General features: G+C 45.1%; 1 protein-coding gene across 5 annotated transcripts in view; it reads right to left on the bottom strand.

Annotated features, from left to right (window-relative positions):
* Positions 1-21,612, bottom strand: part of rab11fip4b (RAB11 family interacting protein 4 (class II) b) — a 56,982-nt gene that overhangs the window by 23,225 nt on the left and 12,145 nt on the right. The window contains exon 1 of one of the 5 annotated variants that reach the window (XM_056408836.1): positions 5,906-6,272. The exons of 3 other annotated variants lie outside the window; for them this stretch is intronic. In XM_056408836.1, coding sequence (XP_056264811.1) covers positions 5,906-5,974 — 69 coding nt within the window. In that variant the 5' untranslated portion in view covers positions 5,975-6,272. Of the gene's footprint in view, positions 1-5,278; positions 5,498-5,905; positions 6,273-21,612 lie in introns of those variants that run through there. One more of the 5 variants, XM_056408839.1, reaches the window with a different exon arrangement.

Below are 21,612 nucleotides of genomic sequence, written 5' to 3'. Positions count from 1 at the left end.
AACCACACAAAACTAAACGCAGTGAGGTCCTTTCTGCCATTTGCCAAATAGCACGAGAGGTAAGAGGCAACATATTTATTTTGGATTTCTGGCTCAGAGATACAGCAGCCTTGCTTTAAGTGAGCTATGATCTCTTTTCAACATCACACTCTACAATTATTTCAGGGGCATTTTTTGTTGTTGTGTTATTGCAGCCAAACTAGAATAAAAGGACTTACTCGGCTTATGTAATAAGATGTTGTTCCTGTTCTCACATCTTGCACAACTAGTTGGGACAATACCCATATTGTTGCTGTACGATCACAAGTAAACATGGAGGAGGACAAAACACCAGCATGGGGAGGGGGGCGGGGGGGGGGGTGAGCAGGCGCACACAGCGACTGGATCGAACCATACTGAGCTTTGGATTCAGTGAGTCAGCAGCAGAGGGACTGGAGGCTGAGCTGAAGAGTGACGGTCAAATTGGAAGAAGGAGAGCGTAGAGGATGGATAGGATGGAGAGAGAGAGAGAGGGCAGCAGAGAAAGAACAGTGCTCTCTGTGCTTGTGTTTGTCAGACTTGAGCTCCAGAGATAAGAGGCGTTTCTCTGCAGAGGCTTTAGATCTCTGTCTCTCTCTTTGTTCATTTCATCCTCTCTTTCTCTCTTTCTCCTGTTATTCTAAACCCAGAGCCCCTAGCCTGCTGCCAACACAGAAATATTCACCTATAAAGTGAAATGCTCCGCTTTGATATTCAGCGTTTTGATTCAAGTTCCCGGTGGGTGCTCCAGCCGTCCTGAACCTCAGATCACACCAGCTGGTAACAAGAAGCTCTGAGACAAGAGGGGTTCGGGTTAAAAAGGCTTTACAGAAGCCTAAAAGGATATTCGGTCTAACAAATGTGTACAAAAACAGCAGAAAAGATGAGCCAATTACTTAATTAGTCAGTTACGCCAAACGTTTCATCTTCTCAAATGTGGGAATTTGCTGTTTTTCTTTGAAACCGTTGTTTGAACATGACAGGTGAGATGGCAAATTGTTGACATTTTGACTATTTTTGGACATTTCAGAGACAAATTATAGACTGTATAGAAGTTCTATAGAACTGAAAACACACTCTCAAAGAAAACACAAACTACTATTCAATCAGACAACACCGTGGTGTCGACTTGTAATCACAAGGCAGCCTCCGCCCTAAAGAAAACCATGCTTTATGGTCTATTTTACTCAAAATGAGACCTTAATTTACTAAATAAACACCACGCTGTTATTGCAGAAGACTTGATACTAGAGATTGAGAACTCATGTTTATCATGTTTACTGAGGGAATAAATCAAGAGAGAAGTAGAGTCATTTTCTCATAGACTTCTATACAAACATAATTTCTCTACAACCAGATGTCGATCCCTGATGGCCAATAGAGAGGGTGCAACTTTACTTGCATTTACACTTTACAGACTAGGAGTAAGCTATCTGAGGAAAAGAAGCAACTAAACCAGTAAATAACTAGAATGGGCACTCGGTAGAGCGCATACCTTCGCATATCACAAGATTGGGCATTGAATTATGAACATTTTGGCATTAGTTGCATGCCAATTGGACAAAAATGTATCGTGCTATGGTAAAAAAAGAGTTTGACCTTTCCTTGACCTTGACCTTTGACCCGATTGATCCCAAAATCTAATCAAATGGTCCCCGGATAATAACCAATCATCCCACCAAATTTCATGCGATTCAAGAACATTTTGACCTGTTCATGACCTTTGACCTTGACCTTTGACCCGATCGATCCCAAAATCTAGTCAACTGGTCCCCGGATAATAAACAATCATCCCACCAAATTTCATGCGATTCGGTTCAATACTTTTTGAGTTCTGCGAAAGATTTTGACCTGTTCATGACCTTTGACCTTTGACCCGATCGATCCCAAAATCTAATCAACTGGTCTCCGGATAATAAACAATCATCTCACCAAATTTCATGCGATTCGGTTCAATACTTTGAGTTCTGCGAAAGATTTTGACCTGTTCATGACCTTTGACCCGATCGATCCCAAAATCTAATCAACTGGTCCCCGGATAATAAACAATCATCCCACCAAATTTCATGCGATTCGGTTCAATACTTTTTGAGTTCTGCGAAAGATTTTGACCTGTTCATGACCTTTGACCCGATCGATCCCAAAATCTAATCAACTGGTCCCCGGATAATAAACAATCATCCCACCAAATTTCATGCGATTCGGTTAAATACTTTTTGAGTTCTGCGAAAGATTTTGACCTGTTCATGACCTTTGATCTTTGACCTTTGACCCGATCGATCCCAAAATCTAATCAACTGGTCCCCGGATAATAAACAATCATCCCACCAAATTGCATGCGATTCGGTTCAATACTTTTTGAGATTTGCGAATAACACGCATACAAATAAATAAATAAATACACGGCGATCAAAACATAACCTTCCGGCATTTTCAATGCGAAGGTAATAAACAGACATCTGGAATGAAATCAATAGTTAGTTGCCATGTTGCCTCTTCAGTGGATGAGTGATGTTCATATTCACGCATGTATAGATTGCTTCAAGACCAGTTTTCCAAAACAAAATGTCAGCGGATCATAAACACTTTGTGAGTATGTGCATATTTCTGTCTGCGTGTCTGTATTATTCAGCTCCTATTGTGAGCAATACTCTTCCTACGCATGCACACGTACGCTATAAAAAGGGGAAGTAATGCCTCATATTTATCAACCATTTCGTTAAGTCAACGGTGTGTGAAACACACAAAGCACTCGAGACTTCTCATGCTCTTCAAGTCAAAGCTGTAAGTCAAACATGAACACTGGGGCTTTTTAGTACAGCTTGACACGCACAACTACACACATATAAAAGCATCACACACACACACACACACACACACACACACACACCTGAGTCTAAATAGGTAGCTGCATTGGATTACCAAGAATGTAGCAGTGGACAAAGGACAAAGTAGGGAGGGACTGGAGCCGCACACTGGTGACTGTGTGAAGGTCTTCTCAAGGATACACACAAGCAACCCCAACAGGTGAAACCGTGTGACTGTGTGCGTTTTATTATTTCAGAAATTTCGGAATAAACAGAATATGAGGAAAGATGTTTATTTTGTCTAATTCTGACTTCATCAAGGGAGTATTTCACTTTTTTTTTTTTAAAGCAGCATGTCAACGTTGAATCCTAAAAGGTGCACGTGTGAGTGGGTGTGTACCTGAATATAAAAGAGGCCCGTTAAACAAGGAGAACTTGAAATACGTCCTTTGATTAAGAGCAATTTAGTGGTGTGGGAGTTGTCTGTGTTTTTGTTAACAACACAAATTCTTTAACAGTGCGTTCTCAGTTCATGAAAATGAATCCTAACATGTTGGTTGCTCTGTCGAATTTAGCACCGCACTGTCTGGTTGCAAAAAGAAACAAGATGGTGACGACCAAAATCACAGAAGTTGATGTTTTAAAGCGGTGGTCTGCAGCCCACTTGCTAATACCATACTTGCCAATACCAAACATATAGTATCTACTTTTTCATGGAATTATTATAGTAATGGATGTATACTTTATTCTAAACTCATACAACTTTATCTCGCGTGATGGGCCGCAGACGACGGCAAAAGCCGGTGTTCTCCGCGGCGTCAACTAATTTTGTCCTGTTTGTGAATGCATGTGTTCTAAAAACCCAAAAGTCGGCCTCACAGCGTCATTGACGTATCGAAGTGTAATTTAGAGACGCTGTCGCACGACGCAGGCGGGCTGGGTTATTAGTGTGTTTGCGTTCTGTGGACCAGTTGCAAGCACGCAGTTTGTTTCTTTTAACAAAAGTGGCACTTTAGTTAAAAGTGCCACTGCTTCACATGCAGAAGTCAGACCAAAGTCATGGACTGTGCTTTGTTTGTACTGTATAGAATGAAACAGGCAGGTTAATAAACCTGCTTCTTACGATTTCTGTCAGAGAAAAATGTGTTCAATTACTTTCATCTTGGAGCAGAAGCCCAACTGACTCATGCTTAGCTGCACAGGCACTCTGTTGTTGTTCAGATTGTGTCCTCGATGAGCCAAAGTCACTTGTGTCTAGCGCGCTGATTGTTCTCTCCATGGCATCGAACTCACGTCCAGTGAAAAGAAAAGAAAGTGTTTCACTAAGTGCTTTGTCTGTCTCTTAAATGCCTGTTCTTCAGCGCTCCTGCTGTCGGCCGTTGAATGGCATTTCAATCAGTGTCGGTTAGCGGCAGACCCCTGGGCAGGTGGTCGGGACCCGGCCTCTTTTCAGCCGTTGCCTGAGAATTATTTGTGGAATTTTTTCATTAACTACTTTAAATACTTTATAAAAAAGGAAGAAAAAAAAAACAGTTACTTAAAAGCTAGTAGTTCAAGAAGTTCAGAGAGAATAAATGACTTGAGAAAAATGTGAACGTGTTAAAGATAATCATTTGTTTTGTCTCAGGATTAGTCTTCTCTCGATCAATGTGTGAGAGAGTATGACGGAGAACAGAGAGAGGTGTGACCATCTTAAATGCATGCAGATTAGCCTCCACTCACCCTGCACAGCTCAGCACGGCACATTAATCTAGTTATTCGGGTCCCGGTGTAAACATCATAATCAACTGGGGAAAGGAAGAAGAAGCTCGAACTGTACTGTCAGCAAAGTGACTTCATTGAGGGACACAACATTGTGTTTGTTGTTGTTGTCCGAGACAATCCACAAAGAATGTCCTGCTCGGATGAAGAAGAGTTAATCTCGTTATGTAATGTCCCGTAACAGCCCGGGAGCATTTAAAATGACCAGAGAGTCTGACGTCACGTGTTGCTATTGAAGTAAAGCGCACCTTGCCTTTCTATTTTGGGACCAATGACCGGATACATCAAACTACAATAAGTATCAGTTGCATTGTAGGCTACATTTAAATCTTCTGAATTTTGTTGATCTGAATTATCAGAATAGTTTTTTCCCACCACATTCTCTTAAATAGTTTACTGTGATATTATTTGCAATGGTAAAAAACGTTTCGTTAGTTAATCAAATGTAAATACGACGACATCCTTGCTCGGCCCTGTTTTGTGTTGTGTCTACAGAACGCCAACATTTAACAGGTTAAAAACACGATGTGACACGATAACTTCCTCCTTTTCCCTGAACTATGCCCCGGATAAACAGACTGGAATAACTTGATTTACACCTACAGGGGCGATTTCCAAATGATTGAATATTGACAGCAAATATATTAAAACACACATGATAAGAGGAATCATAATAGCCCACGCTGTCTCACATTCAAGTGGCAAACATCCCTTCCCGTCAGTGCTGCAGGCTCTTCCTCTATCGTTCTGTCTGTACTCGCTCTCAGCCGGTTTCCCTGCACGTGTCTTTTGATCTCACTCGCCCTCTGCAGTTGCCTCTCCTTGCAGCCACCGATGCTTTCCAATTAATCCCATTGCTTTCACAGAGATGTTGAGCCGCAACCGATGAGCCGCCGGCGACTGGGGCCGGGAGAGGAAATGATGGTGAGAAGGCAAAGTGAAGAGTAGACTAGAGGGGGGGGGGGGGGGGGTGGTGTTGAGAGTACAGAGATCGCGAAGGGACAGGACAGACTAGCGCGAGGACAGAGGGACAGAGTAGTGCGAGGGCAGCTGAGCAAGACAGACAGGGAGGCAGGGGTCAACCCCCCCACCCCCAAACACACATAGACCCATTCAACTGGGCACACCCGTCAAACTGCCCCCCTTTTTCCATTCACCCCATCACATACAAATCAACCCTGCTCCCTTCATGTTCACGCCTCTCTTTCACTAAATCCCTCACGTCCCCATATTGAGTGTGTGTTTTTGTTCTCCTTCTGTGAAGGGCTCCCTCCTCTGCCTCGTTCTTCCAGCTGGTTGCATGCGGTCTGGTTGCTTACCCCGTTTACCAGTCCATGGTCAGCAGTCCCCCTCGTCCCATCGGCAAAACCCTCATCCGCTGTTGTCATCCACTGTTCACCAGGGCTAAGTCTGTTGTCTCAGCTCACACACACACACACACACACGCAAACACACAGGTGTTCCCTTTAAAGGCAGGTGGAGTAGGGAGAGTCGGGATAGTCCAAAGGGTGAATCCTCGTTGGTGGTTTAGTCAAAAGTAGAGAGGCAGAGGAGTGGGTGTATCACTTTAAAACACTGCACCGGCTGCCTGGTGTCTCACGCACACACACACACACACACACACAAGCACACACAAACACACACACAGACTCTGCACCTCACGCTCTTTCCCTCCCTCGCTGACTGCCTCCGCCGGCTGACTTGCATTCACACAGTGAGAGCAAAGATTCAGGCAACAGTTGTTGAATTCATGGCCCCTCCTTCCCCCCCCACCCCCCTGCATGCAGGGTTGCGTAGCAACTAGCTTTTGTGGGCGGGGCTTGTGAGTGTCCTCACATTGCTGCACAACCTTCTCACAGGCTGCCGCCTACTCAGGCTATATTTGCATGTCAAGCCCTGCCTGCCTCAGTGTGAGAGTCTCTTCTGTGGAAGAGGCCGGTGCCTGTGTGGGCTGTGGAGACGGGGGGACGGGGGATGGGACGGGGACTGTTGTCACTGAGACCGAGCAGGTTGTTTTCAGTGATGCAGCAGATTCCACAGGATGGGTTCAAAAGAAAAGACGAGGACTGGTTAGTCACAATGGGAAGGAGAAACAGGGAGGGGAGAGGAAGCATTAGAGAGAGAGAAAGAGAGTGTTAGAAAATATATCGGTATCTATACAAATAACCTTAATAAAGTTTCAGGCAAAAATATTTAAGAAAAACCTCTACATCAAGCTTCTCCAATGTGAATATTTCTTGGTTTTCTTCATATTCTATGTTATTTAATTCTTTGTTCTGGAGTTTTGGACTGGTTGGACATTGAATTTGGCGTTCCCCCGCTCTAACACGTCTCAGTCTCAAACACATTGGTTGTAGTGTGAGACTCTAGCTAATCCAGTGGAAGAGACGTATATTTTTGTGTAGGATCATAGGATTTAAAGTGGAGGAAATCTTCAAATAACTTATGAAATCCTTTCAAAACTGTGTGGCAGTCCGTGTACACATGATGCAGTTTTTTTCGTAATTCCTGAGAAATTGTTATTTCACACACACAGTGTGTTCTATTGAAGTAATGATCAAGAAATGATGTGACAAAAGTCAGTCTTCATACTTCTAAGAGTTGATTATTGCCTTAAATTCCTCAGTGGGTGAATGGAAACTCCATATTCCCTTTGAACCAGCGCCTCTTAAAAGCAAAGTTCTTTTTGCAATGTTTATTTCACAACAACCACTTCTTATTTCTCCAGTAGTGAAAAGGTGACGGTGGCTTCGACATTAAAAGGTCAACCCCGACTTCCCACCGCCATAGGTCATGAAAATGAGGAGCAAGCGGACGTTACCGCCGTGCACGACGGCAGACCCAGTGCTGTACAGTGATTCCGTATTGAGCGTTCGTTAGATAACGCCATCAGCGTGCTTTAGCGAGCGGCGTATTCGCGTGCAGCGAGACATTTCCCACAAAGACAGCAGCACGACCCGGTTACGGCCGTGCTGCACCAAAGCGACGCAGGCGAAGTCTCGATCCCACGAGCATGTACCGCATTGTATGGTTGGTCGAGGAACGGCTAACGCACACCTGTGAATCCGAATCCATTATATTTTTGCTTGCCCTCACTGGCCGTGTGTTTGTTTGTGCACACGATAAAAGAACTGATGACAAACACGCTCATATTTCACTGGGAGTCGTGTCCCTGCTATGTTTCGGCCTCTTCCTGCGCGGCTGAACCAGCTGCTGTCGTGATCCGCTCGCTCTCGACGGTGTCGGCTGCCTCCCGTATTTCTGCTGTTCTGCTTTCATGTGAAGGATCTGTTCCCCGCACTGTGGAGACATGAATGACACACTCGACTGCAGTCACAACAAATCCCCTCTCGTCTCTGTGCCACTTGAAATAAATAACGTGTGTGTGTCTATAAATCCTATTTACCTGTATTGTCATACTCATGCTGATACAATCACATGTTGTGTGAGTATCTGTTTCCAAGCTTTTGTTTGTATGGCGTCTGGCTTCCCCACTTGTTCCAGTACGTCTGACGGCCGCGGAGCCGAAACATAATCCCTCTAAAGTTACGAGGGAATGTCCGCAAACGTGGTGCTTAGTTGCACGTTTCTTTTCTGTCTCGCCTGTCGACATATTTTCGGCGTCGATTTCATGACTCACACGATCTCCGTTTCTCGTACATCGTGTCAGAGATGATGCTCGGTGTGAGAACTCCTAGCTGATGGAGAGGAAGAGGGTGGGGAGAACGATAAAGAGGAGGAAAGAGATGTGATACGAGCTGAGGGAGCCAAATAAAACCTGATTTTGAGGAAAGGAATGCACCCTTCATCGAGTCTCCTTTCTCTCTCTATCCTTGCTGCTCTCTTTCTCATTCACTTTTAAAAGATGTTGGCAGTGGCTCAACCAATGGCCTGCTTCTATTTATTTATGTGCAATTTGTTAGAGGGCTTGCCCCCCCCCCCTCTCTTTTCAAAGAAACCATTTACAATTCTATTCATGTCTACCTGCCTCATCCAGAGGGCGACACACAGTTTTGGAACGAGGGCCTGGTTTTAACAGAGTGTTATATCAGTTATGTCTACCCTCTTCAGAGAGGAGAAGGCGTTACTGCAATAAGTTAAGTGGCAAAGTGAGAGACGGTGGTGGAGAAATCTGCATTAAACTCCTCTTAGGCGAACGGACACAAGGCTTAATTAGCAAACACACATACAGAAGTGATAACCACGACACACACACACACAAAACCAACGAATTTGAGTGTTGCAGCTGAAACCTCTGTGGGGATTCTCAACCAGCTGCTGTGGTTCACAATGCAGCAAGATGGATGATAGAGAGGGCGAGAGAGAAGGTGGTGGTGGTGGGCGAGATGGATAGAGGGAGGAAGGGAGGGAGAGGCCCCGTAGAGGAAGAGAGGGAGGGGGGAACGACCGCGGCACAGATACGACCAACCAACTGCTTAGTTGGGCCGAGTGCTGTGAATCTCAGCCTTCACACTTGGCACGAGACATGTTCGGAAAAAGAAGTTAAAAAGCCACTCAGACGTTTAGCCCTGCGAGAAGCAAGTCACATTCGGGACCACTAGGACATTTTGATTTATCGAGCATTGACAAGCGCGCATCATTTGAAATGTGGCACTTCAGTTCCCATAATTATTATGATACAGGGTCAGGGGTGTGTGCAAAGCAGGGATCTGTCTCAGAGCCTGCGAGCTGACAACATGCAAGCACCAACTGCTCATAATGACAAGATTCAAGATTCAAGATTCAAGATGTTTTATTTGTCACATACACACACAGGGTGTGCAGTGAAATGAAAGTGGCAATGCTCAGCAGGAATGTGCAAGGGCAACAAGTACACACTATTTACAATAAAAAACAACACAATATTTACAGTAAGTGTGTGTGTGTGTGTGTGTGTGTGCCTAAGAGGGGCAGTTGTGTGGGTCTATGTGGGGGTCCTGGTGAGGTCGGAGTTCACAATCCTGATGGCCTGAGGAAAGAAACTCCGTCTCAGTCTCTCTGTTCTTGCAGCGTGACTACGGAGGCGCCTGCCTGACCGCAGCAGCTGAAACAGTCTGTTGTTGGGGTGGTGAGGATCCTTCATGATCCTGCCGGCTCTGGTTCTGCACCTCCTGGTGTACAAGTCCTGCAGGGTGGGGAGTGTAGTTCCAATAGTGCGCTCAGCCGAACGCACTACTCTCTGCAGAGCCTTCCTGTCCTGAGCGGAGCAGTTGCCAAACCAGGCTGTGATGCTTCCTGTCAGGACGCTCTCTACAGCTCCAGAGTAGAAGGACTGAAGGATCCTCTGGGAAACTTTAAATTTCCTCAGCTGCCTGAGGTGGTAGAGGCGCTGCCTTGCCTTTCTCACCAGAGTGTCTGTAGGCGAGGTGAGAGGAGGGGTTCAGTTAGAGTGTGAGAGCGCGAGAATCGGGTGAAATCTGCAGCTATCTTGACTGTCGCTTGAGAGAAGAAGAAAAAAAATTGCAGCGTGAATAACTGAGTGTCATTACACGTGACAAGAATTGGGAAAGCAAGAACAGCATTTAACATCTTAAACAAAATTTGGAAAAGTAAAAACATCTCCCTCAAGACGAAGCTTCAAATCTTCAACTCCAACGTCAAAACCGTGCTGCTCTATGGCTCCGAAACCTGGAGAACTACCACTAACATAACAAACTAACTACAAACCTTCATAAACCACTGTCTAAGACGCATCCTTGGAGTCTTCTGGCCAAACACAATTAGCAACATCAACCTATGGGAATGCACAAAACAAGAAGCAGTAGATATACAGCTGTTAAGGAGAAAATGGAGCTGGATTGGACACACATTACGAAGAAACACAACAACAACAACAAAACAGGCACTGACATGGAACCCACAAGGCAAACGGGGTAGAGGACGACCCAAAAACACCTGGAGAAGGAGCACAGAGCAGGAATTCAAGAAGAAGGGGCTGACGTGGAAACAGCTGGAGAGGATGGCTCAGGACAGACGAGGGTGGAAACAATTCATCAATGGCCGATGTTCCCAGAGGAATACAAAGGCCTAACTAACTAACTATTACACGTGATTGCAAATGTGGAGGATGGCATTTGAAAAAGCTGGAAGATGAATGATGGTACATCATTTCTATTTCGTTTGACTCAGCGTGCGATGCACACAGACTGTGCACATACCCTGTATTAACAACCACAGAGAGATATAAATATTCTCACAGACACATTTTCTCTCTCTCTATATGCACACGCCCATTGAAAACATGTCTGCTAGGAACTGGCGCCTGTGGTGTTGCTGCTTGCAGCGTTCTCGAGGACCGCTCATACGGAAGCAGCTTCACACTCGACACTGCGCCTCCTCCTCAGCAACACGCCTGCCCGGACAAAGTTGCAGAATTCATGATAGTCACAGCTACTTCAAGGTCAGAATGGACACATTTCACCAACTTTCGACAAAGCGCCCCATGGGGGTCCCGAGCAGTTCGCCCACCAAGTGGGAAGTAGATCGGAGGATCAGTGCTCGAGGTATGCGAAGAAGTTTCTTCATGGTTAGGGAGGACTCTTCTTTCTGTTTATACCAAAGTACATTTTGTTGTCTATGACATGGTTACGAATGACGGACAGTTATACAATACACTCCAATTAGTGAGGAGTGTACGCACTTTAGGGTGGTGTGCAAACCACCGCCCACACAAGTACCGCAGTGGAAGCACACACCTTCCAAGTCATCCAGAGGACAACACCCGTGTTTTCCTGTAAACAGACACAAAAACATTCTCTGTGTTTTCTTTTTATTTAAATTATACGTATGTTTATACGCTGTTCAGTAACAAAGAGGACTTTGAGATCAGACTCGTGGCTGCAAATCACCACACCGTTTTTGTGTTATTTCAAATTGGCACGCTGACAAAGAGATGGATAAACGGATGTTGGCTAAGTCTCCATTATGCGCCAACTAATCATGAGTCAACATGCCTCACAACTGTTTCATCCACTTAGGCCTATGTGAGCCAACGCAATGCTGCGGTATGCTGACGTCTGCTCCGGCAAAGAGAGGCACAAGTAGATCGCTGGTGAAAATCGACGTGACCGACGTACAGAGGCTTCTCTGTCGTCTCGCGTCTGACGGACAGCAGATCAAAGCCTGATGATCGATGCACTGCGTGACGCGGCCATCTATCAACTCACCACCAGATCCGTGGGACCTCAAGTGGCAGAGGAATCAATGGGGAGGTGAGAAAGATAACGTTTCTGTTTTCTAAAAACAGACGGGAAAGGGGAGAAAGGCTGAGAGAGAGAGAGAGAGAGAGAGAGAGAGAGAAAGTGTAACACCCTGTTCTGTTTCTCCTGTGTTCCGTGTCTCCTATGTCTCCTCTGTGTCTTCTCTGTCTTAATTGTTTAATTCCCTGCACCTGCCCTCAGCCACTCTTGTCTCATTACTGTCTGATGTCGTACACCTGTGTTTCCCCCCCCTATATATTGTGTCAGTCTTTCCCGTGTCTGCTGTCGGATTGTCGTCTATAGTTCCGTGTCCTTTTCCCGTCGTCCTGTCCGTGTTCCTGGTTCTGCCTGTTGACCCTGCCTGCCCTGAACCTGGATTCTCTGCCTGCCCCTTTTGGACCTTGTTTTTTGTAAACTGTTTTGCCTCATTAAAGAGTGCTTTTTTTGTTTTTCATATTGCGACCAGCCTGTCTCTCTGCGCCTGAGCCTCACCCCGTCACTAGAGAGAGAAACACAAACAATCAGAAGGAGAGAAACACCCCAGTGTTTTTGCAGCTCAGGGAAGATGAAGGAGAAGCGCTACGGAGATCCTGCAGGATGTTCGGGGGTTAAATGGAGGTTTTCACTTCCTTTATTAAAAGGTTACCTTGAACAGAGAGGGTACTTGTGTGAGCTCAACCGAAACAACGCAACTAGACAATGGCTGCTAATTAGGCCTGGCAGACAGGAGGTAAACGGTGAACCATAAAAGGAGTTAGTGACCAAAAGTGTGTTCTCATGGCATAAGAACACACTTTGCAGAGAGATGAATGACTGAGTCTTTTCCCCTAACCGGGTGCTTTGAATTCATTCGTAACCCTAAACTTTGTGGTGGTTTACAGCCGTCGTTAATTTAACCGCGGCCTTGTATTTTGTGGCGTCGTTCCGCGTTGCACAGCGAGCAGTTAAACGGCGTTGTGGGTGTTTCGGTCACAGTAAACATTTTACGCCAGGCCGACTCCTCTCTTTCACCCACAGTTCTCGTTTGCGTGTAAAAAGGATTTGAGCCGGCTGTGAGGCTGCTGTGCGTCACCCTGTTATGACACCGTGGAGGACGCAGGTATTCTGGTGAAACACCTGTTGAAACAGCAAGCGTTTAAACTTCCTTTGATAGCCGCGATGTAACCACCGAGGCGGAGGCGGCATCTATGTGTGAAATTGCCTCGTGAACTTGCGACATCCCTCTACTTCCTCGCAGCTGGAGGCATCATTGATGGTGGTGGAACAAAATGTCACAGGGCACACATTTGCAAAACACCTCTGGAACTCCGCCGCTGCGTCGGCGGACGGCTTGGTGCGTTTGATTTTTAGTTTTTGGTAAGATCCAATGACAACTGTCAATCTGTCATAACAACTTTGAGTTGATTGCCTGCTCGTTTGTGAGTTTGAATGAAGTGTGTTTTACGGCGCCTTACAGCCCATTGTTGCCTGGGCGGGGGGGGTAAGCCAGTTGTTGTTTGTATCCCTTTAAAAGAATTCAGTCCCTTAAAGGTTTGTGGTGCTTGAAGTCATTTCCAGTCAGGGTGATGCAATGCCACGCACTCCCACTCACAGTGGGAGTGCGTGTGTTTATCTGTGGGGGGTAAAGAGAGAGAAAGAGAGAGGAGGAGGAGGCAGTGATCCAGAACTGACCTCCTGTGACAGCTTCTCTATTCAGTCCACACATCACAGGACAATCAGCGACCTAATTAAACAAACAGAGAGAATGAGGTCGTAAAAAAAAAAGGGATGCCTAGAGGAAAGATGAGGGGAAGAATAGAGAAAGTGAGACTGGAGAAGAAAAAAAAAGAATATGTGTGGACTGATTGAAAGCTAGTGAGAAAAAAAAAAGGAGAACATGTGGATCAAAGAAACAAAAGAACCGCAGAGAGGGGGAGGTGAAAGAGAGGGTCCAAAGAGCTTGTGGAGAAAATCAATAATTTAATCGGGCAAGGCTCAAATAAAACAAGCAGCAGAGTAGAAAGAAGAAAAAAGTACCGTAGGAAATGGGGGGGGGGGGGGGGTTGACCCACTGGCATTGAGCAACATGAGGAATGCTGGCTCAGATTTTGGAGGGGGGCAATAGTGCTGTTGCCAGCAATTCAGTTGATCTTCTTTGAAAAGAGGAAGACAGGGTCTACACTAATACCGGGACAGACACACAGGAGAGAACCGGAGAGGGAGAGAAAGGAGAGTTAAGGAGGGGAAGAGAGAGGGATGTGACGTTTCTTTACCAGCTGTGATGATGAGGATATATTCGAGTGCCCATGCGATGATGAGTATTGAGCCTGTGTTTTCATGTTTTATAAAGACCACCGTGTAAACAAATGGGACTGTGACATCCTTCTTCTTCTTCACTCTTTGCACAAAGGACGCTTCACAGCTGTGCCAGTTGGCATGCTTTCTGTTCTGCACATTGCACTTCGGTGCTATTGTGCGCAGGACGACAAAAACAGGGGACAGAAAAAGAAGAGTTGTTGGGTAATCAACGGCTAAAAGTGATGGCAAAGCAAAGCGCTACGACTGAGAGGCGTCATCAACGAATAGATCAGCTATGAATACACAGAGATGGACATGAGGACAATACAGACTGTCTATATGACGTAATTAGTACATCGTGCACTCCGACTGCAGAGTGTATGGATGTTGAGTACGAGATTGAGAGTTTTACAGAACATACTTCACCGGCCCATAATACAATGCAGGTACCTGAGGTAATGTTGATTCAAAGGTAGAAGAAACTTGCTGGTGACATCACACGGAAACACATGCGTGTATGCTGGTGAGTAAGTGTGTGTAAAAGCTCATGCTTCATGCTCTCCACCCAGATGCACCTGGCAGGAGGTAACCGGAGTTCACGAACAGACGGTCCGGACACTTGGCAACTCACTCAATCACACACACACACACACACACACACACTCACACAAACACACACACACACTGATAGGAAGAGAGACTCGAATCTCAAAGTCAGAGTGAAAGTCATGTAGCTCAAGCAAAAGTTCAGTCAGGAAGACACTCTTTACACTCTGGTTCATAAGCAGTGTCTTAGTCTTGCAGCGATTACTCCATCAGCTGAGTGGGGGCGGGCACAATGAATGAAGCAACCAACCAGAGGCAGCGCAGTTCTGTAAGCCAATCACAGCGTCGTTGGCAATCTTTTAAATACGTCCTCCTGTCTGCTGCTGTCAGTTGTCGTTTCAGCTCAAGTCAATGCGACCCTCCTCCACCCCAGACTCCTCCAATCAGCGTTAGAGCAACTCTTCTTCTACACCACCACCAGTGTCTGTACTCCATGGGGGCATTCTGCCTTTGCAGATGTCAGCATCTCTACCTCTGGCTTATCCTAGTTCAGGATGGAGTCCAATCGCCAAAGACGTTGCACTATTTTAATATGCAATTGTAATAGATTATTGTTGAACTCTAAATACTAGTCTCTCCTGATTGAAATGTAAACTTACACTGGAACTATTTAAAAAAGGTGCTTAATTCCAGATTCAGTAATTGCCTCCAAGATGCTATCAATATGGCGACGGCTGAGCCGGTGGATCGCAGCTAACGGCGCTAACCGCTTCGTCTTTACTCTTGTCATTAGTTGTTGGTTGCTATGTCAATGCTCTGAATTTCAAATTCAGCACCTTAAAAAAGGAACGACAGAAGTAATGAGCACTAAACCAACTCAGACTCCAGCCTCGTTCATCACGTTCATTTCAGCGCTCTCCCAAATTCATATTCATCTCACAACACTGCCTCAAGCTTGAGATGGAACGTGATGTAATATTCTCAAATCATCAATATTATTGTTGCTATAAAAAGATTTTAATCACCTTCAGTGGAGTTTGTAAATGGATCAATCCTGCAAACTCACCTGGAACACGCGCGCTACAGCAACATGGTGATCAAATGCCAATGAAACGCATCATTCATCGGAGAGTTGAAGGGTTTCTAGTTCCTTGTCTGTGAAGTGCGCTGAAATATTGCTGACAACACAGGAAGTGCGGGGCCTGAGAGGATATGTTAATGTAGAGCAGATACATGCACAGAGAGAGAGAGAGAGAGACAGTTACAGGATAATCATGTCTGCTAGGTGGCGGCGTGTCCTTGACCGTCATTGGTGGGACTCTGCTGGGTCTCGTCTCCGTTCCAGACCGCTTGCGTGTTTGTACAAAAGCCTTTCAAAAACTTTAATTAAACAACGAAGCCACAGGCTGGTAAAAAAAAAAAAAAAAGTTAGTCTGGTTTGCTTGTGCTCCTCCGAAATTAATGTAACTGTAATTCCCATCCTTCCCAATCAGCCCATTGTTGTACGAGTTTCCAATCCTCTGGGAATTTGATGTATAACTGAGACGACAGCGACGAGTGCCACATTCTGCATTCAATATTGGGGAATAACAGAGCGTGAAGCACCAAGGAGAAATGAGGAGGAAGCAACAATAGCTGCAGCTACACGCACTGTGTCCTATTTTCTTTCGTAACCAGGACACCTCGCTGCATTTCCTCTGATCGGTCGCTGCCTGCTTGACCAGGTACTGGAGAAGGATTTAGCAACTCCACAGCATTGGAGAAAAAACTGAGATCGATGGGTGCACAATTTTGCCCAAAACTGCATTTCTTGTCCTGTGTTTTTCCGTGCGATCAGGAGTTTTCACAAATTCTAGGAATGCAGGGGGGCCCCTCGCTTTCAGGGCTCAATTTAGCATTGAGAGACACAGAAGTGCTCAATATCAGATAGCTTCAAATAACGCACTGATCGTGAATTGAAGAATATTTCTACCCTACTTTATTTTCAGTCATTCCTCAAGATATTTGATCAGAGCTGCTAAATAAATTAGCTAAATCTTGTATATATATATATTTATTTATTTATTGTTCTGATAATTAAAGCCTATTTATAAGATTAAATCTAATATGAAAGGCTAATTTTACTAGCCTGTTAACTAATTTAAATGTCTTCTTTTCAAAGTTATGATTTCCACAAATGTATTTCTTGACTTTATGGATGTTTTTTTATCTGTTCAAGACAATACAAGGTGATGCGGAAATGGCAGTAAAAACCGGTCAGGAACGTTCATTTACGCCCAGAAAGATCTTGATGAATGACGATTAAAATACAATGTTTAACCGTGTTGAGGATCCTCCGGTAACATGATTCAATGCCTTTTTTCAGGATCTGCCAGCACTGCGTTAATCTACTGGAGAAAGGCAGACTCCAAACGCTGGAGCACACCGTCCTGACAGCATCGCCCGTTGGTGTTTCCGTCCGAACAGAGAACGGGTTAGGAGGCGAGGCCTGACGAGTGTCCGCCACACTAATGAGCCCTGTCACTCGCAATCACAGGCCCAACAGCTCACCCATTAATATATCAGATAAAGCTGCCGCTTAGTGTGTCTGTCTCTGCCATTCGCTTGTTCTCCCTCTTCGTCTCCCTCTTATCTTTTCTTCTTTGTTTTCTCTTTCCTTTTCGTCTCTCTTCGGTCCTCTTACGTCTGCATTCCTTCTGCTGCTCTTATCTCTCGGATCTCGTTCCTTCCCGTCTGTCAATCAACCTTTTTTCTATTTTCTTTTCCATTTGTCTTCTTTCTACTCTCGTCACACCTGCTCAGAACACTTGCTTCCCATAAGCTCTTTGACATGCATTCAAAGTCAATAAACTGTCAACCAAACAGACTGCCAATAGATTTTTGCTTGAGGCTACATGTGCTACCGCCAGCCAATCATCATGCAATGCTCATGCTATAGTATTGTAATCATTATTATCTGCTGAACTATGTGTAATACACTATGTTGCTGTACCAAGAGGCCTGTGACAATGAAAGTAATTAACCACTCTTACTGTATAAAGGACTGGTCTCAGTGTGTCTTGTTGCGCAATGCTACCATCCAACACTATTGTGCTGTTCCAAACCTTGCTGGGATGCACAAGAATAATGGTTGGCCGAAAAAAGAGAAAGTTTGTGCTTTAGTTCATTATTGAGCACAAGAGCAGAAACGAGAGCTGGAGACCCAGCTTAGTTTCTCACCTTCACACTAGAGATTGATTAGTCAGCGTTGGAGGGGGGTGGGGACACTAATATCCAACACACAGTTCTAACAGAGCATACTAGCCTCCTCATAAGTAGTGGAGTATAATAAATCTAAACTTCCAGTAATTAATATTCATATATGATATTTAACAACACCTAACGGTATTCTGAATGTGTCATGTCTCTTGTTTAGGATCTGTCTGATTAACAAAGATTCCCCACTGAAAAGAACGTGTGGAACTAACTTTGCTTACTGTCTGGGTTGAAAACATCGGCAACAGATTTACAGCTCATGACGAAGCAGATAAGTGTCATACTTTATTTGTAATGATGTGTGATTATTTCTGCAGGAAAGCCAACAAAAACAGGCATAGCCGACTGAAAATGAGTTTTCGAAAAGGCGATAATCGCAGCTGCTGAGAAAAAGCTCCGGTTCATTAGCGGACCTCACAGAAAAAAAGCCCACACTGCCAGCGCTGTCCTCTGATCACAGGAGAAAACGGCCAATCCAACAGACAGCTTGTCATTACGTGCCATCGCATCACACCAGATGGTGGGCGATGGGGCATCACACGTCGTAAGGTTTCCATGGCTGTCAGCGGGGCTATCAGTCAACCGAGTTCTCTTCGAGAGCGGCGAGAGAGTTGAACCTGTTGGGTCGGGATTGTCCAAGACCTCACATGCCTTCAGGGATTCGCACATGCCGCTCCACGAGTGTGACAAAAACACTCGTGGAGCGAGTCAAACACATTAAAACACTCGCCTGAAAAGATCTTGTCAACCTCTACAAATCACACCTGGAAGCCCCCAATCGTCAACAGAGATCAGACGGAAGGGAGTTTCGTGATGGTGCGTCTGGGTGCTTGGATTCTTAAATATGAATCGGTTTGATTTTTATTCTCATCAAATAGATGCAGTCAGATCAACAGTCCTCCTGTTCGTCATCCCCTTCCGAGGAGACGAATACTGTCGCATTTTCAGATCTGTTGCTAATCAACACGACGACATCATTTGACAGCGCTTTCCAAAACGCATATTTCAGACGGTTATTCAAAATGATTCATCACAGTCAAGGTTCAGTCAGGTTTGGGCAGTGTCATGTCTTGTTTAAGGCGACGGCAAGACTGTGGTCATGGGCAAAAGAAAACGAAGTCTGACTGTTGGTCGTGAACGGATCAAACTTTGTCAGCTACCAACTGGGACCTCCTCCCTGAGAGGTTTCGAGGTGTCATAACAGCATCATTGGCCGTAGTTACGCTTGTCTTTTCAATGCCACTGTTGTCATCCCCTCCTGCCAGGAGTCATTAAATGTCAAGCATGTGCGCTCTTTTGCTCGAACCGGGAACCGATCAGCCCGTCTGAGGCTGGAGCCAAGCTGAAAGGGGGGTCTTTTATTGTGAAGAATCTAAAGGAAATGCATTGTGCTTGTCCACGTGGTTCACAGACGTTCCTTTGACCACAAACTATACAATACAAGACAATAATAATACAATACATGTCATTTAGCAGACGCTTTTATCCAAAGCGACTTACAATAAGTGCATTTAACCAAGAGTACAAACTCAGAACAACAAGAATCCAGAAAGTAACATTTCTTCAATACGGTCACTATACAATCAGACAGGTCTCATTAAAGTGTCAAGAGGAGACACACATATGGCGGACAGGGCAGGCACAAATATTTGACTCTTAGTGGGATCATGAGTTACTAAATGAACATCACGCTGTGTTGAAGAAGACTCCAAACCAGAGATTGAGACCATAAAGTCATGTTCACAATGTTTGCTGGGGGAATAAATGAAGGGACTTCACTAGAATCAGACTTGGTTTTGCAGCTGGAGGACAAATGCAGGTTTAAGGGACTTCATTGGCTTTCCTTAACCGGAGCTTGCCGCCTGACACAAACACAGGTCATTTGTTTGTGTTTAGTTTCACAGTTAAAAGAGTTAAAACACAAGCGGTTATAATGTGGCATCGGTGTCTCAACATTAAGTCCGGGAGGGATGCGGCTGTCAGTGTGGTTTACAGCATACTCTGATTAATTCTGCATGGAACGACACTGTGATATGAACCACCAGCCATTTGCATCATCACATTGCTGAGAGGGAAACGCTCACTGCCCAAAGCACGCGCTGCACGAACAAAGACATAACCACAGTAAACCGACTGATGTTAACCTTTCTGCAAACTTCCGCTAACTCGAGAGCGAGTTAAAGCGGAAAAAGAGCAAAGCACCGACACCCAGCTCTGAGGACGGCTTGTTGATAGTCATCATGAGGAAGTGTTCATGTTACAGGGGGATGCCGCCTCCTCTTCATAGTCACAGTGCGGCTCGCCTGGCTGATTTTCACATCGCTCTCTTGCACAAACAATGGTAAGCAGCAAACTTGCCCTTTGCACTCACGCTCTTTATTTCTCGCTGGTTCCCTTTTTCACCTCTTTTTGGTTGTTTCTTTGTTCTTTGTTTCAACCCATAACACTCCTTTAATCAGACCATGACATGACTGCAGAGACCGGAGTAGCAATCTCCTCCTCACCGCTCATCTGAAGTGCTAATGTGGAAGGAGAGAGGAGAGGGGGGATAGAAGTGGGAAGAGATGGAGAAATCAAAAGGAATGGAGAGCAACATATAGACCAGCAAGGGGAGGAAAGAGAGAGAGAGGACATGAAGCACCAATGAGTAAAAAGAGAATTCTCGAAAAAGATGAGAGAAGAACAAAGTACGATCAGCAGAGTGCTGCAGAGGTCTGGGTAATAAATAAGAGCAAGGGATGTGCTCAGTGTGAAACAGACGATAGGGGAATAAAAGGAGAAAGTGAGGGAGACATGACAAGTTTTTTCGTGCTCACGTCTGACCTGCAAACCTCACAGTCACACACACACAAACACACACACACACACACACACACACACACAAACACACACATGCACGCACACACAGGATGCATATTCACTGAGAGCAGTAAGATCAAATGAGAAACAAGCCGGAGATGAAGAGCACACAATGTCTGACAGGAGAGCGGATTAGAGGCAGAGAGCTCAAGAGGATTCCTCTATGAGGACAAATGAAGTGTAAATTATTAATATTTTTTCTGCAGCGGCTCGGCAAAATCTGGGCCGCCGTTCGGTCTTTACAGGTTTTCTGGATCGGGGTCTTTGGGGTTCCCTGCTGGTTGAGGACTTCTGTACGTAGAGTACCTCTCCCTGAATGTGTAGGGGTGTTAGACCAATGTAATCTATCTGTTCGTCCGGCACATATCTGGAGAACTGTTGGGTGTACTGCTCGTTTAATATGAATGAACTTTGAATAAACAAGCAAACAGAACTCAGTGCAGCAGTAGGAGGCTTCTGCGTAATGAGGCAAACATGGCGTCCACAGCGGGTCGTCACAGGCTCATTGACCTGCAGTTCATTTCCGCAGCTGGGCGCCGGATGCAACGCTAACGAGCAGCACTTCCGGGGGACGAGCAACGAATACTCGGACACAGAAAGCGTCAAAAAAGACTTGTGCATATGTTTATGAAACAACCAAATGGAAAAAGACAGCACATTTTAAAACTAATTTTCAACCCAAACAAAGGCCTTGCAGACCAGAGCCACTCCTTCTGTTCTTACCTTTCACAATAAAAGCCATTGACATATCATTTTGAGTTTTTCACATGTTTCTGTTGTTTCTTTCGTCACACCCCCGGCCTCCCTGGCAGTTTGCTCGTCAACCGTCTCCACAAACTTTAATGGAGTTTAATTGATCATTTTATGTAAATTAGATTAAAGTTGTCAGG

The sequence above is a fragment of the Pseudoliparis swirei genome, chromosome 24, assembly GCF_029220125.1.
Source record: "Pseudoliparis swirei isolate HS2019 ecotype Mariana Trench chromosome 24, NWPU_hadal_v1, whole genome shotgun sequence".
NCBI lineage: Eukaryota > Metazoa > Chordata > Actinopteri > Perciformes > Liparidae > Pseudoliparis > Pseudoliparis swirei.
Note: the sequence above shows the minus strand (reverse complement) of the source record. Positions and strands in the feature narration are given on the sequence as shown.